Genomic DNA, 19,322 nt, shown 5'->3' with positions numbered 1-19,322 from the left:
ACAAACCAGATCATTGCTTTGTTTGAAAATGATTACATTACTACATAACTCTTCCTACCTCTTGCATTATAAAATCTTAATTATTAAATTGCTCTTAAATACCAGAAGAACTATAACTGGAAATAGACTTTTGTGGAATTAATTTTTTCTCCTCTCACAAAAGAAAAAAAAACCCTTCTTAAAAACAGTCAACATTTTTCAAGTGTCATGAACTTTGCATCAATAACGTCGTAACCAAGGTACCCAAGCAAGGGTGCACTGCTTCATGCCTTGTGCAGTGCATTGTAATGAAATTTAGCGATTTCTCTTTCCTTTAAAAGAAAACATTGAGAAGAGCATTACAATGCACAGTTACAGACAGAAGTACTGGCAGAATCCCAGTTGGTGGTATTTCACCTGAGCATGATTCAAAAATAAGTGCTGTAAGCATTGTGTACATTTGTTAGTGAAGGAACAAGCACAACTGGACCATTCTCCTCCTTGATCCCTCCAAAATTCCCAAACGATTTTCAAGAGAAACTTTAAGGTCTTGACACTTTAATTAAAGGGAAAACAGAGCATTATTCCAGAGTTAATGAAATTACTCAATTATGGTCTTAAATGCTAAACAAAGCTGACATTACTGATAGCTGTACAAGCATCGCTCTGCCACCTGCTGTGTGCGCTTTGTATGGAGGCTCTTGGTCTGTCGTCAAGCTCCCTCCTAAATCATGCAAAATCCATTCCTATCATAAAGCTCAAAGTGAATGGGGAAAGCATTGCAGGAACTCCAGTGGGATAAAGGAAATTCTCATGCACAACACAATTCCCAACTCTCCTCATTCGACAGGGCTGTCTGTCCCGAGAAAGACAGCAGCGGTAACAGCTATCAATGAAAATAAACAAACCTAAACATTTTAAAATCTTCATATTGTTTACATTTTCTCAGCAACATTCATAGGTTTGTTCTTAAATTAAATATACTTTCAGTAGGTCCCTTTTCCAGAAAATTAAAGCATTTGCATATCAAAAATTAGTAATTTTATTATCAATACTTTTTGCAAACAATTATAGCAAGAGTGCGATTCAGTCTCAGAGAAGACAGACTATTATTCTAAAATCTGTCACTATTTATACCCAACGACAGAAAGAACTATGTGAATATGCAAATCATATCTACAATTAGAATTGGGATCAAATGCATCTTACTTTCCAACGTTCTTCTCTATTTGTTTTCAGTCTCGGGGGTCTGTTATTTTATTATTCTTGGCAGCATGTAATGACTCAAAACAAGCAACGTTTTTTAGCACACAGAAACCCTTCGGATGCTCTGCAAGGTAGTTTTATCAAGAACTAACAGCTTCAAATACGAAACAATCTCTTTCTAGAAATGCACAGCTTTGGGTGTCTTGATTTAACAAAGCTGCAATGATGGATGGAAAATTTTATCTGTGTTGTCTTTTATATATGTCTCTTACAGATGTATGAACATTTTTTTTATACACAGCTTTATTTGTAGCTAACGTTCTTAAACATTTTCTTATTTTCTCCACGTAGGTCCGTCATTTAAAAACACATGTTTAGGCAAAGCCTAAAACTAGAGCCATTGTCATATCACATATCACATACAGAATATCATACACAAATTAAAACAAAGGCATGGTTTTTGTCTCAAAGTTTTTTCTTTTTACCATTTTCAATTCTATAGTAGTTTTTTTTAAAAAAAATTAAGTATTGCCTAACAAAATACGTAATTCTTTTAAATTAATTTCCATCAAAATAAACTAAAGAACACTTTAAAGCTTACAATCTTGGATCACATTCTTAACATTTGAGTCACAGAACATTAATTCTGTAAGTAGAAGTAAAGAGGCATCATATTCTAAAGATACATACTCTTTGCTGCTTAATACCCACTACCACTGCGATAACACCAGCTCCCACTGCGTGTCTGACGGCAGCCCCACAAGACAAGAAGCTGCTCATGCTGTACTTGTTCTAGAGCTACAGTCACGCTCATCAGGTCACAAATACACATTTGCTGAGTGCTTTCCCATCGGCAGGCAAGTCTTTAGCCTTTCCCCAGCCATCAAGTCATAATGGAAATTATAAAAACTTATTTTTGATATTGATACTAGCAGTGGCCTGCTTTTTCAGGCCAAGGCAGAAATCTTCGTCCCTAAAGTACAATTTTGGGGGTGAAAATAAAACTAACAGCTAGACAGCTAAACAAATCCTCTGCGTGCCAGCCAGCACCTCCCCCTTCCCACGGAGGCACTGCAACTATGTTAATCCTCAGAAAAATCTCTCCATCCTATTCCAGCAACACAAACTACACAGGTAACGTATTCCAGTGCTTCACTCTATTGACTACCATAAATTGTTTAATACATAACCTGAATCTTTCTTATTGCACTTTTACCTTATTACTTCTTACTTTAACAGGTTGGGTTGGTTTTCTGTTTTGTGTTGGGGTTTTTTGTTGTTGTTGTTTTGGTTTGGGGTTTTGTTTGTTTTAAAATATTCTTTTAGATTTTAAGGATGTATCCTGTCTCCTTTTCATGTTATTTTCTGTGGACTACGCAATTTCACTTCTTTAACCTTTTGACAGTTACGTTTCAAAGCCTTCTAATCATTCTTATCGCTCAGTTGTAGATGCTCCGCTTGTCTCCTGAAGAGCTGTGATCAAATTGAACACCACACTTCAGCCAAAGCTACGTGCCAACGGCACAGAGCAGGAGGAATATTCCACATCCTCTACACAATATTCCCCGTTCACACTGCAATACAGTGTACCAGTATTTTGCAATACCGTGTCACTGTTGACTCATGCTAAGCTTGTTTTATACAAACTCTAGAGTCTACTTTGAGTAAAAGCTATTTGATCAGCTGTTTTCACCTTTTTGTTCTGTATTTGTACATCGAATCATTCTTTTCAGGTAGAGCTTTGTACCTCTTTTTACACTGCCTGTATTGAATTGTACGCCTGTACTCAATTGCACTTGCAGTCCCACCCCCAGCAAACCCAGTTCACTTGATCTGGAAGTTTAGTCAGCACACTTTCTGTTCCATTTTCCAGATCATTAATGAAAGTGTATCCCAGCAAAAGTCTAATCAATATATTATCATGTTTCTAACCTCATTTCCATTAATTTAGCAAAGTTTCTGTCAGGCCAGATTTCCACAGCTGAAAACAGGAATGATCTGTGAGACAGCATCCAAAGCCTTATTAAAAACATAAGAGCTTTTATATAAGAATAATTTAATTTAATTTAAGAATAAGACAAAGTTACACCATTTACTGCTCCTCTCCTATCCATGAGACTCCTCCTCCTGTTATGGACGCAGTTTAGACTGGATCGAGATATTTTTTCCCCTACAAATCCACTGTCATGGTTAATACTTTTCCTGGTTCCTTCCAGATATTCAGTAGAATTTCATTTATTTATTACAAATTTCTTTGGGAATTTAAGTTATACTGTCTAGTTCACAATTTTTTAGCTTTTACTTTTCACCTCATTTGAAATACAGACATCATATTTTCTTTTCCCTTCTCTAGGCTGCAGTCTTATATCTTTGTAAGTGGTATTAATTTTCTTAGCTGTCTGGAGTTTTTTCTGTACCAGTGAAGGGCTGTACAAATAAGTATTCCCAGTATTACCTGTCAGTCATCATCGCTCTACTGAATATCAAATCAGTGCTTTCTTAATAACCTTACTACAAATGGAAAATGATTGCCTATTTCATTTATGACCCTTTCTACCTATTTTGGGACCTCATCTTTCCAATTCTGTCCCAATATGCTTATGCTAATTTGTATTCAAACTCAATAGTCTGATTAAGTAATCACTTGGGTTTAGCTTCCCTTCTGTTTGAGAGTACAAAACCAGTAGTTCTTCTAAATTTTGTACGCTTTCTTCTACCAAACTAAGGAGAAACTTAGTTTTCTACATGTATACATGTGGTATTTCCACTCAAAGTCCTATTAATTACAAAAGCTGTTATGTGTGTATGATCATTGGATTTTACTTCTGTTTTTTTTAACATACCATTGGCTATAATTTCAAAATCTGTTCCACAGAAACAGATAATACCTTAACCCCAGGAATGTCCAGTGCACCTTTTGATAAAGTTTTAGATGAAAATTTCAGAAAATGAAATTGCATTGTAATACATTATATATGGAAATAGCATTTACCACTTATAAAGAAGCTGCAATCATCCCACTAATAACTAATAGAAGCAATCAAATACGGAATGTACTCTGTGAGGAACCTAAGAGAATAAAAATATATAACTAGGAAAAGTATATTTCTACAGGATAATGAAAATCACATTATCAAAGGTTCTCTACAATTTTAATGACCTGTGAGTACATTTTAATTCATTTAAATGTTTAAAGCAGTAGTCTATGCACGTACTTAAGCTAAGAATATTTATGTTATTGATACTGGCTTATTAAGGGCTAGATAAGTAAACAGTTTAGCCTAATTGCCTGTTATTGTATCACTTAATTGACTCTTGTAGCAAAGATTTTAAAATCAGGATAATACATTCTCTCAGAAAAATTCCAGTTGCTTTTTCACTGTTTCAGTGATGAACTTCATATCAAAGGGACCTTAGCTTTAAATGACGTGTCAGCTTTTACAGGATATTACAATAACACAGTATATGCCTGTCCTTGAAGTAAATGTCCTAGCTGAGCTATGAGTCATATTTGCATCTACTTAAAAGCAAGCGTAGGCATTTGTTAGATCACTATTTAGCTACAAGATACAGGAAAGATTTCAAATCGTTTTCATCACTGTAGTTCACTCCTATGTAACAGTAAATACAAACATTTATAATTTCATCTCAAGGATACAGTTTCGTGATAGTGTATTTGCTTTTTACTGAACATGATATAATCCAAATGCCTAAGTTTTAAAACTGGATTAACTGTTCACTCTGAACTTTTGTGAGCTTTAAATGTTCACTTACGTTTACCAAAAAGAGCTAAACAATAGTTGACAGTGACTTTTTACCTAAATTTCCCATATTTTATAGTTTTTTTTTCTCTATTTTGTCATAAATGCACTGTCTGAATACAGGATTTTTAATTGCATTTATTTCTTCTATAAATTCCTCACTTGAACTCCATGGAACTGACCAATTTATCCTGTGACTCTTACTTCCTTTATGGTATAAAGAGAATTTAAATGAAGCATAATCTTAACCTGAAAACATGTAAGTCAATTTTGCTCCCCCCAAACAAACATTTGAAGTGTTATTTTAATTATTTAATTTATTGTACACTCTTCAATAAAGACATTGCCATGCTGAATCATCATAAGAAAGAATGTAAGTCACATAAGACATGGTAGAATTTAAAAGACCTTTTGACATAGGTCAAAGGAGGGGAAGCAGCACACAGAAGTTTGATTCTATGTATCACATGAAATGATCTAAGGAAGGCAAGGCACTCACTTATACCTAATTCTTTTGACTGGAACAAATACTCCAACAACCATACTGCTGAGTAAGAATGCACTAATTGTAACAAATAATTTAGATTAGAACTGGAGTTCAATAAATGTGCACTACAGGACAAAGTTCCGTGAGTATCTTCGTTTTAAACACAATTTTAACTCACCCCTTAAAACTCACCTCTACAGACTCATTCCTTCTGCCATTTATTTCTGACAGCCTAAGAAATAAGACAATTCACATGCAGAATCTAAGATTATTTCCTTTCCCCTAACAAAGGACACCTTTAGAAATAGATCCAGGAAATATGAAGTGAAAAAAAGGTATTGTTCCATTGTTGAAAACATGTTAGTCTCACACCTCAAGTTTTAAATTATTGCTTTGCCACGATAAAATCTAGTACACTCAAACATGCCCATATTTTCTGATGTCTTATTTCTGGCGCTACTCCAGTTTTCTAATCCATTGATTAAATAAAGATATCAGGGCCTCTGGTAGGACTCATTTGGGAAACATAAGATCTGCAGAAACACAGACGCTTGCCAGAACCAGTCAACTAACAGTGCTCATGAATTTCAAAGAGCAAGAGAGAGGCAGACAGGCATACTACCTGCGTAGAGGTTATATATTCTGAGGGTGAAACATAACTCCACTGAAGTTTACTATAAAAATCCCGATGACTTCAGTAGAACACCAAACAAACAAACAAAAAGATTTCATAAGCCAATAAATACTCACCTGTTCACAAGTCAAAGTTAAGAGATACCTATAAGAGTCCAAGATGAGAGTTTCTAGCCACTGAATGAAGAGCATGGAAAGTGGAGATGGACTGACTGACCGGCGCCTAAGTAATAGTTAGGCATTAACAGATAGTACAGAGTAACAATACACAAAATTATTTCTAATATGTGTTGAGAAGTGTTTCAGAAAGCAACAGAACATATTGTTGTTTTATTTTTTTTTATTTGGAGGTTGAGGAGAATGAAAAGGGATGAAAAGAGAACTGGTACGTTTGTCAGGAGAGGTGCACTGCCATTGTCACACAGAAGAAATGCCCTTGCAAAACAGAAACATACAAAAAATAAATCACCATGGACATATTCTTGTGAAAACAGGGAAAGGAAAGACTCAAGTTGATTCTGACTACATCAATTTAAACTAAAGCTTTTTTTTTTTCTTCTTCTCAAAAAACAGTTTAAGCTCTGCAATTCTTAAACAAAAATAGGACAGGGTAACACTTTGAAGAGCTTAAGAAATTTTAGATATTGCAACATTTACCTTGATTTGGAAAAATAAAAGGCACTGTAACACTATCCCAAAAAAATGCAACATCAATAAATAAACCAAGTAGAATAAAGCAAAGGAAAAAAATTAATTTAAATAATTAAAAAAAAAAATCAATCAGGAATTAATTTTGATTTTGCACAACTTCCAATCTGAAACAGCAACACACTTTTAGTATACTTAAGTTTAGAAATTTTCATGGACTATTAAGAAATCACCAATTTATTGCCCTTAGTCTCACAGATGTTATACCTTTTAGACCCAGCTGAAACAGACAGGTTGAAATGCTTGAAAAGTTTGTAAAGATCACAGAATAGGTCAGGATTTGTGCAGTGACAAAAGAAACATAACAGAGCAAAAGCATTTCTAGCCAGTGCTCTTCCCCTGCAGGGCAATTACATCAGACTCTCGAAAAGTAGCTTGCTAGCTGCAACTAAACGTTTGTGTTATTCTCTGAAAAATCAGTTGCAATAGAAACTCATATTAAAAATAAAAAGCCTGTTACCTACCTGTCCTATTTACTTTTACTAAGCATTCATCACCATAAAACAGACTTCTTTCAGTTCTGTTGTGCATGTGTTTTGCACCACAGTTTTGTAGAAGTTTCAAGTATACTTTGGATCAGATACTGAGCAACTGCAAAGAATGGTGCATACCTTTGGATATCTCTTGCCTAGCTTCTTCTCTGCATCTTTGACTGGATCATTCGAAGAGCTTTCACCATCAAGGATTTTTTGCTGCCTGGCTTTCTGAAGAGCTTTCTGGGTGGGACCTTCCAACCTTTTATTTCTTTGACATTCATGGCCAACTATAAAACAAAATGAACAAAAATATCATCAGAATGCGTTTTTTAGTTACTCTTCTAGAAGATATCTCTCTACTTAATATTAGCTAGACATGTGAAATTCTAAAAGAAACACTATTTTAAATAAAAAGACATTCAGGTCACAGTGCCATCCACAGGAAGTATTCCAAGACTACATATAACGCTGCTCCACAAATGATTTTGGTGTTATCTATTTCACCTCACCTAATGGTACCACAGATTTTGCCCCTAAAATGCAGCAATGGTTCTGAATCTTGCAGTACAGGAGAGCGCCACAGTAAAAGGGAGTAAAAAAAAAAAAATGGATCAAGCAGACAAAATCTTCCTGTACACCCAACCTGAGTAAAACTGTAGCTGATCAAAAGAACTGTGCCTGGTCTAACAAGATGTCTGTATTCTCACAGCTTTAAAAGTTAAAGCTGCAGTCACAGACATCCTGAATATAACTTTCTCCGAGGAACGGTATACCACAAAACTGGTTTATACATCAAATGCTCTCTACTCACTCAGTAAGTGCTACCCACTAGCATGTTGCTCATGGAGTATTTGGTTTGTTGGTGCTCTTGAAATACACATATTTATAAACCCGAGTTATGACAGTTGAAGGGCTTAAAAAGTCACTAACCATTAAAAAAAGAAAGAACAAATTCTAAAGAACTGTTGCAATTGCACTAAGATGTCAGCAGCTTGTGTTTACAGATTTTCTGTTCTGATTGAATTGTAGATGGAATGGAGACAACCACGTTTAAGTACTTAACTGGTGTATTTTAAATTTCTTTTTGCATGACCTTCTAATAGCAATTACATCAGATCAAGGAAATGAAAAGCACAGTCTTAGCAATGAGTTAATTCAACCATGAGTAAAGAAACACATTGAGTTCAACTTTTTAATATAATTGGGCAATAAATAAGCAGCTGTTGTTTTTAGAAAATACAAGAAATGTACTGAGCAAGTAACAGTTTTAGAACATGTTTTTAGAACCAGCTGTTATAGCAGCATTGACTTCGGTTCATAAGCAAGCCACAATCAACACTGCCTAATTCTTTCAGGCAAAAGTGGTCTTTTTTCAGAGCACCACTTAACACTGTATCTTGATCCGTAAGTAAGGGTGCAAGTGCTGTTAATATACACCAATAACCTAAATTTAAAAAAAAAACAAAACAAACCAGTTATTTCTCTTTGATAATTCAATCCCTCTATGCATCATCTTGCTATCACATCAGGGAGGACGAGATTTAAAACAAAAACAAAACCAGTTTTTAATGCAAATCATTTTACACAAAACATCCAATCTTTTTTGAAAATAATCTGAACTCAAAATACAACTTTTCTTTTAGAGCTGGCTTCTGAGTGTAGCAGGGACAGAGAAACAGTCTACAAGATGATTGAGTCCTAATCCTAATTAAGTAGTTCCTCGCCAACTATTAAATGTCCTTCACATCAACTTTAAACAACCAAGGTAAGAAAACAAGAAATAAAAACTTACATTTCTAATATTTTTTAAGACACCTAAAGAAAACTTTCCCTTGAAGGATGTCTGTACAAAGCCCTGTTTGCAAACTTAAGCAGCAGTCTGGCAGTGGGACAATGAAAAACCCCAGTAAATAAATAACATGCTCTGTATCATGAATGCTATCCTTTTCAATTGTTTGAAATGGATTAGGCTGAGAGCTGTACACCAAATGACTACGTACTAAGTCCAGAATAGTTGTCCTAGAATTAACATTAACTACTGCTAATTTTTTTCTACCTAGCCACCAGACACAAATTTACAGTGCAAACTCATTGTGAATACTACGAAGCTTCTCTCTGTTCTTCATTATGCACTATGAGACTCAAGAAAAAAAAAAAAAAAACAACAAAGAAAAAAAAACTGTGCAGAACCTCAGCGCCACTATTCAAAACCTGAAACACTTCAGCAAACTCAGAACTCATTAAAAGCCACTCTCAGTGGCCCAGCCCTCTAGCCCAAGCCAGCATTCCAGGTGCTCTGCGGTCAAGTCAGGTTGTGGGACTGAAGCAGCATGAGGAGTGGTGACAGGCAACCTTCTGCTGCCGAGAAGAGTCACTTGTGTTCCTTCATGCTCTGCACTGCAGTGAAAACAGACAGCTGGCCAGAAAAGGCATCATACCTTGGCAAACGATAACTTGCCAGTCTGAATGTTCATTGTCTTATAATTACAATGTATCAGTGTACTAGTGTGTAAAACTCAGCCCCTGAAGAGATGGCAACAGAAAAAAAATGCAGCTGTAGGTCTCCTTATAGCAGAGATCTGCAAGTTCAACAGCACTGGTTCCTTCCAAAGTAAGAACTTAAATTTAGAGAGAAAAATGCAGCAAATGTTTCTCCAGTATACGCTGCTGCCTTCTCAAAGTTTTGATTATGCTGTCTCATGAATAAGAATTCAAGAGGCAACAGTATATGACCATCTTTCAAGAAGCAGCAGCAAGTATCTGAGTAAGAGACAATATCACCCCCCGAGACAGGAGTATGACCTACAGAGGGCAATCAAAATTATGTAGTATTAGAAGACAAAGCACCAGGAAGAAGTGAACTGGAATATCACTTAATTTATGATACACAGGGTATGAAGCAAATTAAGGCTTGTACAAGCACATGGGTGGCTGATGAGCTTAACAATTTATGTTGGAGACTGAGTGATTTTTAAAATATTATTATTTATAAAGTGCTCCCCTGCTTGTCACTTTTTGGTTTTATAAATTGCTCTGAAGATTTCTGAAGAATAAACACGCACTGTGAACAGCCGGAGAGTGGTTTTTAGAATCAGTCAAACAACAAATCAAAGTATATGAAATAAAGAAAAGAGACAGATGGGGCATCTATACTGTAAAACAATAGCATGGGGGAAGAACCCACACTGTATATCCTCCAGTCTGAGTATAATGAGAAGTTGAGTGCTTTATGCCCTAAAGCAACATAAAAAAACAATGCCTGTTCTCTGCCTCCCTATCTGAAGTGGGATGAAAATGAGCACTGTGCTCTTTAGTAGGGGAGAGGTTTATACTTTTAGTTGTAAGAAGATTTAAAGACTACAGCAGAGCATATTCAGTACATACAGCCACAGGAAGGTGTTCTGGGGGCCTGAAGTAAGCCTTGCTGAGGACTATGATACTAATTCATACCAAAAAAGGCATCAGAATACAAAACCAAAAAGATACTGTGAACACTGAAGAGGTTTGCGGCCAGTACTTCAGTATTCCACCAGATTAACACATCTGCAGTCTATATTTACAGAAGTTATTACTGTAGTAGCTATTTGCTTGTATATAGAATTAAAATTATAGCTTAGTTTATACTGAATAAGACTACAGAACTCTTCTAGGTTCTTCCAAAAATGAAAGCAGCTATGTTCTTAACTAAACAGTAGTTTAGAAATGGAGTGGGGTGTGCTCCAAGGAACTCCTCAGCTATGTGAGCCTCGCACTGCTGCACGGAACTTCACCTCGAAGTTGTATCCTATCCGATACCTGTCACTTACGTGGCTGAAAAATTTGGAGTTTTCTAGCGTCAAAAAAACTCCAACCTCTGACTGAAGTTCTGATCATGAGTAAAGCAAGTGCAACCTCCCCTTTTCATGTGAATATTCTGTTGTCAAAGAGATTAGAGCTCACTGATTCCCTTATTTGAGACTTATCTCACTGTCAAATGTAGCTGAAATTGGAAAATAGTTTTAAAATTATTAGTGCAAGAGATGCTCACATAGAATGTGATAGCATGAGCTTTGTTTTCTTAGGAAATCAGAGGTGCTATGTTTTTTTCTGATGCAGTTCGAAAAATAATTTAATAATTATGCATTTATTCAAAACACCAGGGAAGGAGTGTAGTACCATCCAGATAAAGATATTATTCCAGCAGGTATTATATAACCTCTGCAACCTCCTAAAAAAATGAGACATGCTAAAATAAGAGGCTGGATTTCCTAACACCAGTATTTTTCAAAATGTTTCAAGACCACCATATATAGCTGCGTAGAGTGAGCTGAAAAAGAATACTCGCATTAAAAAAAAAAAAAAAAAAAAAAAAGAGTATTAGTTGATAAATATCACAAAATCAGACACAAAATACATTTCTAGGATGATGTCCTTCTATAGTTACTCACATATTCCATATTGTCATCAGCACTGTCCTTAGTGGATACATTTTAGAAGAAATATTCAAATGATAAAATTGTTGCTCTGTCACCAGGACAGTTGATTAAATCTTTATAGTACTAGTATTTTTTTCTTTACTGTTACACCAGATTTTGAAACGCATCACAAGACAAAAGAAAACCCATAACCAGTCTAAGCTTGGTGATGGAAATATTTTACCTTTTGTCACAGGAATTTGAATAACACATCCAGGCTTTAAATTCTGTAGACTGGCTTGCAAATCCATAACCTAATTTTAAAGAGAGAAGAGAAGAAGGGTTAATACAAAAACATTGCTTTTGAACTCTCTGTTCACAACACACAGCATTTATGCCTGCAAATTTAAGTAATAAATTCCATCTGTAATTATTTAATTTTCTGATTATGGTTTCTAATTTATAAATATCATCCTAATTAAAGATTTTGGAAAGGCCTAGTGAAACAATGTGGAAAAAAAATATAAGGCATCCAGAATCTCTCAAGATACTTTTACAGCTCTATTAAAACAGTGCAGGCATAGCATACTAGGGCTTTTACTGCACCACCAACTTTTAACCACTGCTGTCACTGCACTGATCTTTAACTTAATGGCACAACATGACATACAACTTTGTCATAACAAAACGCCACAAAATACGGCGTTATGCATTACAAAAAAAGCCATCACTCCAGAACATATACAGTTCATTCCTGGATTGGCCTTACATACGCTCCCAAAATTTCACAGCATTGCAACAGTTATGTTTTGTACTCCTGATTCAAAGTAACTGAACAGGGACAGGAACCTTTCTTTTTCTAGAGGACATCTTATTTTACTTATCAAAATTTCAAACATATAATCCTCAGTCTTTTAAAAGTAAGCTGAGAGAAACTGGATGCAGAGGAAAGGAATAAATGAGATGAGGACTATTAGAATGAAGTGCAAGCATGGTAACTTCCTTTCATGTTTCATGATGCTCCTGCTGAAACACGATGCATTTTGGTGGGGGGGGGGGGGTTCGTTCCGTTTTCCCCTCTCTTTTTGAACAAACAATCTATTGGTTACAGGAACTTTCTGTTCTGCATCCATCCTATCTGTGCTTACTTCCTGCTGAAGGGGCAGAATATCATGTATATCAACCTATACATCAGATAAGATTATAGGAGTAAAATACTGCTCTGTTATTTCACCCACAAGGCAGAAAAACTGTCTCTGGTATCTTAATGTATTTTTTCCTAAACTAGTAAAGTCACTCCTGGATATATTTAGGGAAAAATAAAATAATAAATAGTAATAAAGTTAAAGTAAGAGATTTCTAAAGGCACAGATGGAAGCATATGAATCTGTGGGAATATCACACCTTTCCTCAAGCTGTTGACCCTGAAAGTTTAACAGGGTCTGCACATCACCGAGTCACGCACAGCAGCACCGAGTGAGTACAGACTGAGAACTACTACTTTGCGGCATTAAGTTTCACATGCTTTAATATTAACATTTCACCAAATAAGATGAAACTCACTAAAATATTCTGCTTCAAACTACTGCATAAGTGAGTTGCTTTAATAGAAAATAATCTACGTATTTACTGAAGTAAAAATTAAAAGCTTTCCTTACAGCTCTGCAACTGGTGTTCACCATAGTTTTACCTGCCCAACTGCTCTGTCTCTCTCCAAACTAGTTAACATTTTCTGTCGCAGTACAGTCTGGTATTTTTCAGTCAACTGCTTCAGCTCTGGCTCATATGATGCATAATGTGCCTTCAGCCTGTGAACAAGAAGGTAACAAACGATTCCTCAAATATGAGTTAAATCGGAGATTTATGTCTGTGTAACTTTTTTCCTCCCCAAATAAAAGAATAAAAAGCGCCGAAAAGTCAACACAGAGGATGAAAAGGTATTTAGTATGTAACCACTCAACTGGAATATCACAAGAAAAAAAAAAAAAAACAAAACTAGGAAGTCAGAGCTATACGAGGTTTCATACTTTGTCTAGTTCTAACTTTTAAAACAATCCATCCGGATTTGACCTGTTCTTAATCCTTCATAAGCATAAGGCACACAAATTTTTCTTAATTTCTGGTTTCTTGCAGATGGATATTTCACTGGAAGAAAGAATTACAGCCATTACACGACTACCAAGATCCTAATCTAGACAACACAGTTGTAATATGATTACTATTTCTTTCTTCACTGGGTATTATAATTAGAATACCTAAACACTAATTCTGCAGAACAACTAAAAGGGAAAGAAGCACAACAGTTAATAGAAAACTTACAGAATACCAGAATGACAAAATTACAGAATTAAATATTATAAAATCAACTATCATAGCTCATTACCAATGGATTATTTTGGGCTTATTTGCAACCGAAGCAACATAGCAAATTTCATGTAAGAAGTTCAAGATGTGGAAAGACAGAAAATACCAGCTATGGGAATAATGAATGCACAGGTTCTGAACTCAGTGTGACGTCAGTTACCCTTAAAATGGATGAAAGATGTAAACACAGAAATTGATACATATTTATAGAAAAATATCTGAACAAAATAAAATGTCATTTATATTTTCAAGTATTAGAAATATTACGTATTTATTAATGCCACATCATATAATGGAAAATATTTTAAAAGTCACCTGAAATTGTTTAAGAGACATGGCAGAGGGTCAGATGGAACTGCTATATACCTGCTATACACTAACTAAACGCGGCTAGCTTTATTGTAGCACTTTAAAATTCCACAATATTATCTCATTACCAGGCAACAGTTGAAGACATTAAATATAATGTTACATGTATGGTAATTAAAATAATTTTTTACCTTTTAAGGTCACAAATAAGCCTGTCTTTCTCCTGGACCACTCGCTTACAATGCATTCGATGGAAGTCACGTTCTTTCTGCATTTTTAGGAAAGCCTCTTTTGCTTTGCTATATGTAAACAGAAAACGTAAGAGAGTAATATTAGTCTCTTCCTACTAACTGCTCAGAGTATGTTGAATACATAAAAAATTAATTTTCAGATGTGCAGGTGCCTACTGTATCCAGGCTGGAAACATTTGATAGTATGCCCTGTGGCAGAGAACATGTACTTTTGAGGTCTCTTTGCTGCCAACTGATGTACAAAACCAGGGGTACTCTCCACCATTAACTTAATGCAGCTCCTTTAGACAGAATCCACAAGGATTCTAGCATTGTAAGTCTCAGATGTCAACCTTACTTGAAGAACAAGGGGTTTTGTGGAGATACACATTCAAATTACAGGTGATTAGAAAACAACACTCTTGTTGTAGGTTTAAAATCTTACCTGCAAATGTACTGCAATACAGATTTTCTAGATTTTCTAACATCTACATCACATCTGGCGCCCAGCATAACAGTACATGCTAGGAGGACACAGACAGAAGGCTAACCGTATCGTTGCCTCGCAAATACATGCATGTAGAGAGCTTCTGGAAAATGTTGTGCCAGAGAAGTTCCAGGCTCTATTCAATCACGTTTGCAGCCTGTTCCCAAGTGTCCCTCTACGTGACAGCAGGAAGCAAAAGGAATCGATTTCAAAATTAACTGCAAACAGACTGATAAACTGTTATTCTCTAAGCACATTCTGCACACGGTCATGGGACACCCCGAGATACTTTGCTCTGTAAACACAAAATGTTCTGTATACATTCTGCCCATTTTCTCCTTGCCTTTACTGATGTGGGTTTGACAGGAAAGATATGTAGGATTTACTGTTTAACTGCAAAGGAAGCTTGAAATGACCTTGCACAAAAATTAGATATTTGTTTTTTACAAAAATAAAGCTAATTTCCTCTCCAATCGAAATTGTAGAGTTAGGAAAACCACTATGACAGTAGAGTACACCAAAATCACAGGTCCAAGAAGGCAGCCCACAACTGCCAGTACATTATATTTAATTGTACAAATAATTTATACTTACTATGTATGCATTTGCTATATTTATTACCTAGACAAACTACTATATTTATATGTGTACATCTACACGTGAATCGTTCCTTGCAGCTGGAACAGGTAGAAAGACCTGCAGAAGAGCGCAGTGAATTAATGTCACTATACATCAGTCAAACCTGAGCAAAAGCTGGCAGAGAAATGAAACCAGAGCCTGCCTGAAAACAGTGAAAAACTCAAAGGAGCTGTGGGCATGCACATTGCTTTGTCTATGTGCGTGCACAAACAGCTGGAGTTGTGAAACAGTAACTTACAATATTGGGACACAAAGTACAGATTATGATTCTGCTCAAGCTCCTATAAACAGCCAAAGGTTTGAGAGGTAAATGAATAGGTGGTCTCAGGACAGTTCTGTGAAACAACTCCATTGTGACACTACTCACAAAAATGTGACTTGTCCTAAGATCTTGGATACAAAACCTGCCCCTACAGAGCTAAGCAGATGGCTCGTTCTAAGAATTAAAGATGTTGCTACAGCCACAGCAAAGCCAATACCCATTTCTTTTAGTCAAGGTGTATGTCAAAAACAGGCAGGCCTCTCAATTTTAACTTTTCTCAAGCAAGGAGTTTGATAAAAATAGCAGGGGAGGGCAAGGTCCAATAAAACAAGCAGGCATTTTCAAATATGAGTTATGTGCCCTGTTCCCACCAAATTTAGGTGGGATTTTATTCCCCAACATGCTGCAACCTGTAGCCCTAACATTTTAATCAAAATAAAGGCAGTTTTAGAAAACATACTCTCATGCTTGTTTATGACCTAGTTTATATAGCATTTAGTAGCAAGGATGCTAGATGCACCATGTAATTAAATAGATGCATTTAAATATGGTGCACAACACAAAAAGCATGCACTTGATTTTTGTCATTGCATAAGTGGAGAAATACGTGCAGGAATAGTTCGATTTTGGCACAGAAATAGGAGATCAGCTGAGGATGTTATTGCTAGCGATAGCACTAACAGCAATAATAAACATGATTTCCAAGACTGCTTCATATTTTGGCTGTTACTGTGGCTGTAAGCTGGGCATATATTTATGAGCATGCTTCAAAAAATCAGGACAGAAAGATACCTCCAAATATTCAAAATTCCTGATGTTTGTGAACACAGTTACAAACCTCAGACAAAAGCTGTACACAACTTTCACTCCATCTATATAATAAATTCCTAAAAATTTAAAGAACTTGCAAGTACTACAGTTAAGAGTTCCTGTGATTAACAATCTTAAACCTGATATAGCATTATGTTGTCTACCTAGATGCTTAAATACAAAGGGAAACCAAAGGATCTGGCTGTAGGAAAACACCAAAACATATGGGATTCAAGCTATTTTAAATCATCAGATCAGAGTTTAATATTGCTATGAAATTACAATCTATTATTCAACTCACAAGCAAATATGACTGGAATATAAAATGCTTGAATGACACACATGATCACTGAAGACAATGAATTAAACTGAAGTAGTCTCCTGTAAGAGTTAAAAATTTTCCAGAGATATTGTTTTCAGATTTTTCTGGCATATTGGAAAGAATATCTATGCTTCCATTCGAGAAATATTGCAGCAGATAACATCCCTTACCAATCAATCAGGGCTCAACTGTAGCTTTCAAGATGAAAGAAATAAAGAGACTATACTTAAGGTACACTTTAACTACTGTCACATGGCAAACCAACCTAAAACTAGTTCTTATTTCTATCACAACAGAACGTTTATTCTTAGAAACAATTTAAATAAAGATTAGTAGTGTACCTGAACTTTAAGGGAGTAACAATCACTAGGTTTGGAGTAAAATAATTATGCTGATATTAATTATTTTTAATGTATGTATTCAGGGATTTTGTTAAATCTCAGGATGCCTTGAGACACTGGACAATCTATTAAAAATAGATACTAACTGTATACAGCAAGTGAAGCTGATTGTGATTTTCTCTTTAAATAATGAACCATCAGAGTGAAATGTAACCAACAGCCTAAAATGTACTCTACTTGCCCACCTGCTTGTCATGCACTCATGTAAATACTATATTAAAATACCCAAAAAACAATTACAGTTAGCTTCTAGACACTGAATCTCTTCCACAACAACATTAAAGTAGGAGGTAATTGGTTTATAGCCATTCATCCTGGGCCCCCATACTGCTTCACTCCCAAATAACATCTCTTTTCTGCAAGAGAAGTGTCAAGAGTACCAAGCTCAGAAATACCAAATGTAGTCAAAAGCTTTCTTCAAATACACTTCACAGCACTGAATCTCACAATGAAAGTTTTCTGACTAATCCACAGAGCAAAATATCAGCTCACAAGTCCTTGGTTTCTAACCAGTGAAATCACGGTTTCTTCAGTGCTTTTAGGCATTCTGTTTTCAGCTTAAGCTGGTGAATTCTCTCTCATAATACTTGAAAACTCAAATTGTCCTCCAGGTAATTTTGGCTCCTGCTGGAATATTTGCTTTATCATAGCAAGGGTACCAACTACAGTAATTGAATGTATGAACAAGATAAAACGCTGTTAACAGTCACTACATTCAATGGATTTAGTATAGAGTACTACGATCAGAGTTTATCCAAGAGACACAAAGGAACACTGTCACTCATGATGCATAGAGCAGAAATGCTCAGTTTCACCCACTAGTCCAGAAAGAGTACTCTTTTAATTAATAAATTACTTAAAACAAAATATGTGAAATTAATTTTACAGAAGTGTCGAATTTTTAACATTAGTATCAATTAAAACTGTGAAAGTTATTTGAAATAAAAAGGTTGAAAAATGACATAGCAACCATTAGCACAAACGAAGTTTCACATCTACATATACTCTGTTCTAGTATTAGCAGAAAGAAAATAAAGCTCTCCCTAAAAGTGGAGAAAGGAGGACTAATTGTAATAGTGTTTTAAGAAGGTACATGCCGAATAAGTGCAGTATTTAACAGTAAATGCCAACAACTAGAATCTACCCGCTTCTAGCTTGTGTGATAATGAACTCCCTTATATCTCGCTGCCCGCTCTGGAATAGCGAGCAGGTGACATAACTCATTTGTTTCCCACCACAGCATTGCTATTTCAGGTTTCATCAAACAGTAGAATGTGAAAGGCACTGTTTCAGGTCATGGATTTATTTATTACTTCAGCACTGCTCACTTCTGAAGTGAGCGTTGGGAGTTTCATTTAACAGGTAGCCTGTAGGAACCTAGCATATTGGCAATGTCTTTTCTCTCTCGTGCGTTCCTCCTGTTGGACACCATCATATTGTCTTTGTCTTTTAACTAGGCATCTGCTATTAAAAGTTTTCTGGCACCCTGTAAAGTATATAGACATTCTTACGGGGAAAAACTCAACTCATTCATGACCATGGTAACATTGTTTTGAGCTTTATGTTTGCAACAAGCCCAGGACAACTCCACCGGCATGGCATGGCCATGGCCTGGCCCTATAACCATCATCTAGTCCAACCGCCTGACCCATATGTGGCTGACCAAAGGCTAACTCATGTTATTAAGAGCATTGTCCAAATGCCTCTTAAACCCTGACAGGCTTGGGGCATCAACGACCCCTCAAGGAAGATTGTTCCAGTGTTCGACCACCCTCTCGGTAAAGAAACGCTTCCTAATGCCCACTCTAAACCTCCCTTGGTGCAGCTTTGAACCATTCCCATGCATCCTAGCAC

General features: G+C 35.9%; 1 protein-coding gene across 1 annotated transcript in view; it reads right to left on the bottom strand.

Moving 5' to 3' along the window:
- The window catches only part of SPAG16 (sperm associated antigen 16), a 393,690-nt gene that overhangs the window by 357,940 nt on the left and 16,428 nt on the right, over positions 1 to 19,322 (bottom strand). Inside the window, 4 exon segments of the mRNA XM_086751201.1 lie at positions 7,386 to 7,537; positions 11,889 to 11,958; positions 13,335 to 13,452; positions 14,509 to 14,616. Of these exon segments, the coding sequence (XP_086607327.1) occupies positions 7,386 to 7,537; positions 11,889 to 11,958; positions 13,335 to 13,452; positions 14,509 to 14,616 (448 nt within the window).

This window comes from Chlamydotis macqueenii, chromosome 6, assembly GCF_036417535.1.
Source record: "Chlamydotis macqueenii isolate bChlMac1 chromosome 6, bChlMac1.mat, whole genome shotgun sequence".
Classification (NCBI taxonomy): Eukaryota; Metazoa; Chordata; class Aves; order Otidiformes; family Otididae; genus Chlamydotis; species Chlamydotis macqueenii.
Note: the sequence above shows the minus strand (reverse complement) of the source record. Positions and strands in the feature narration are given on the sequence as shown.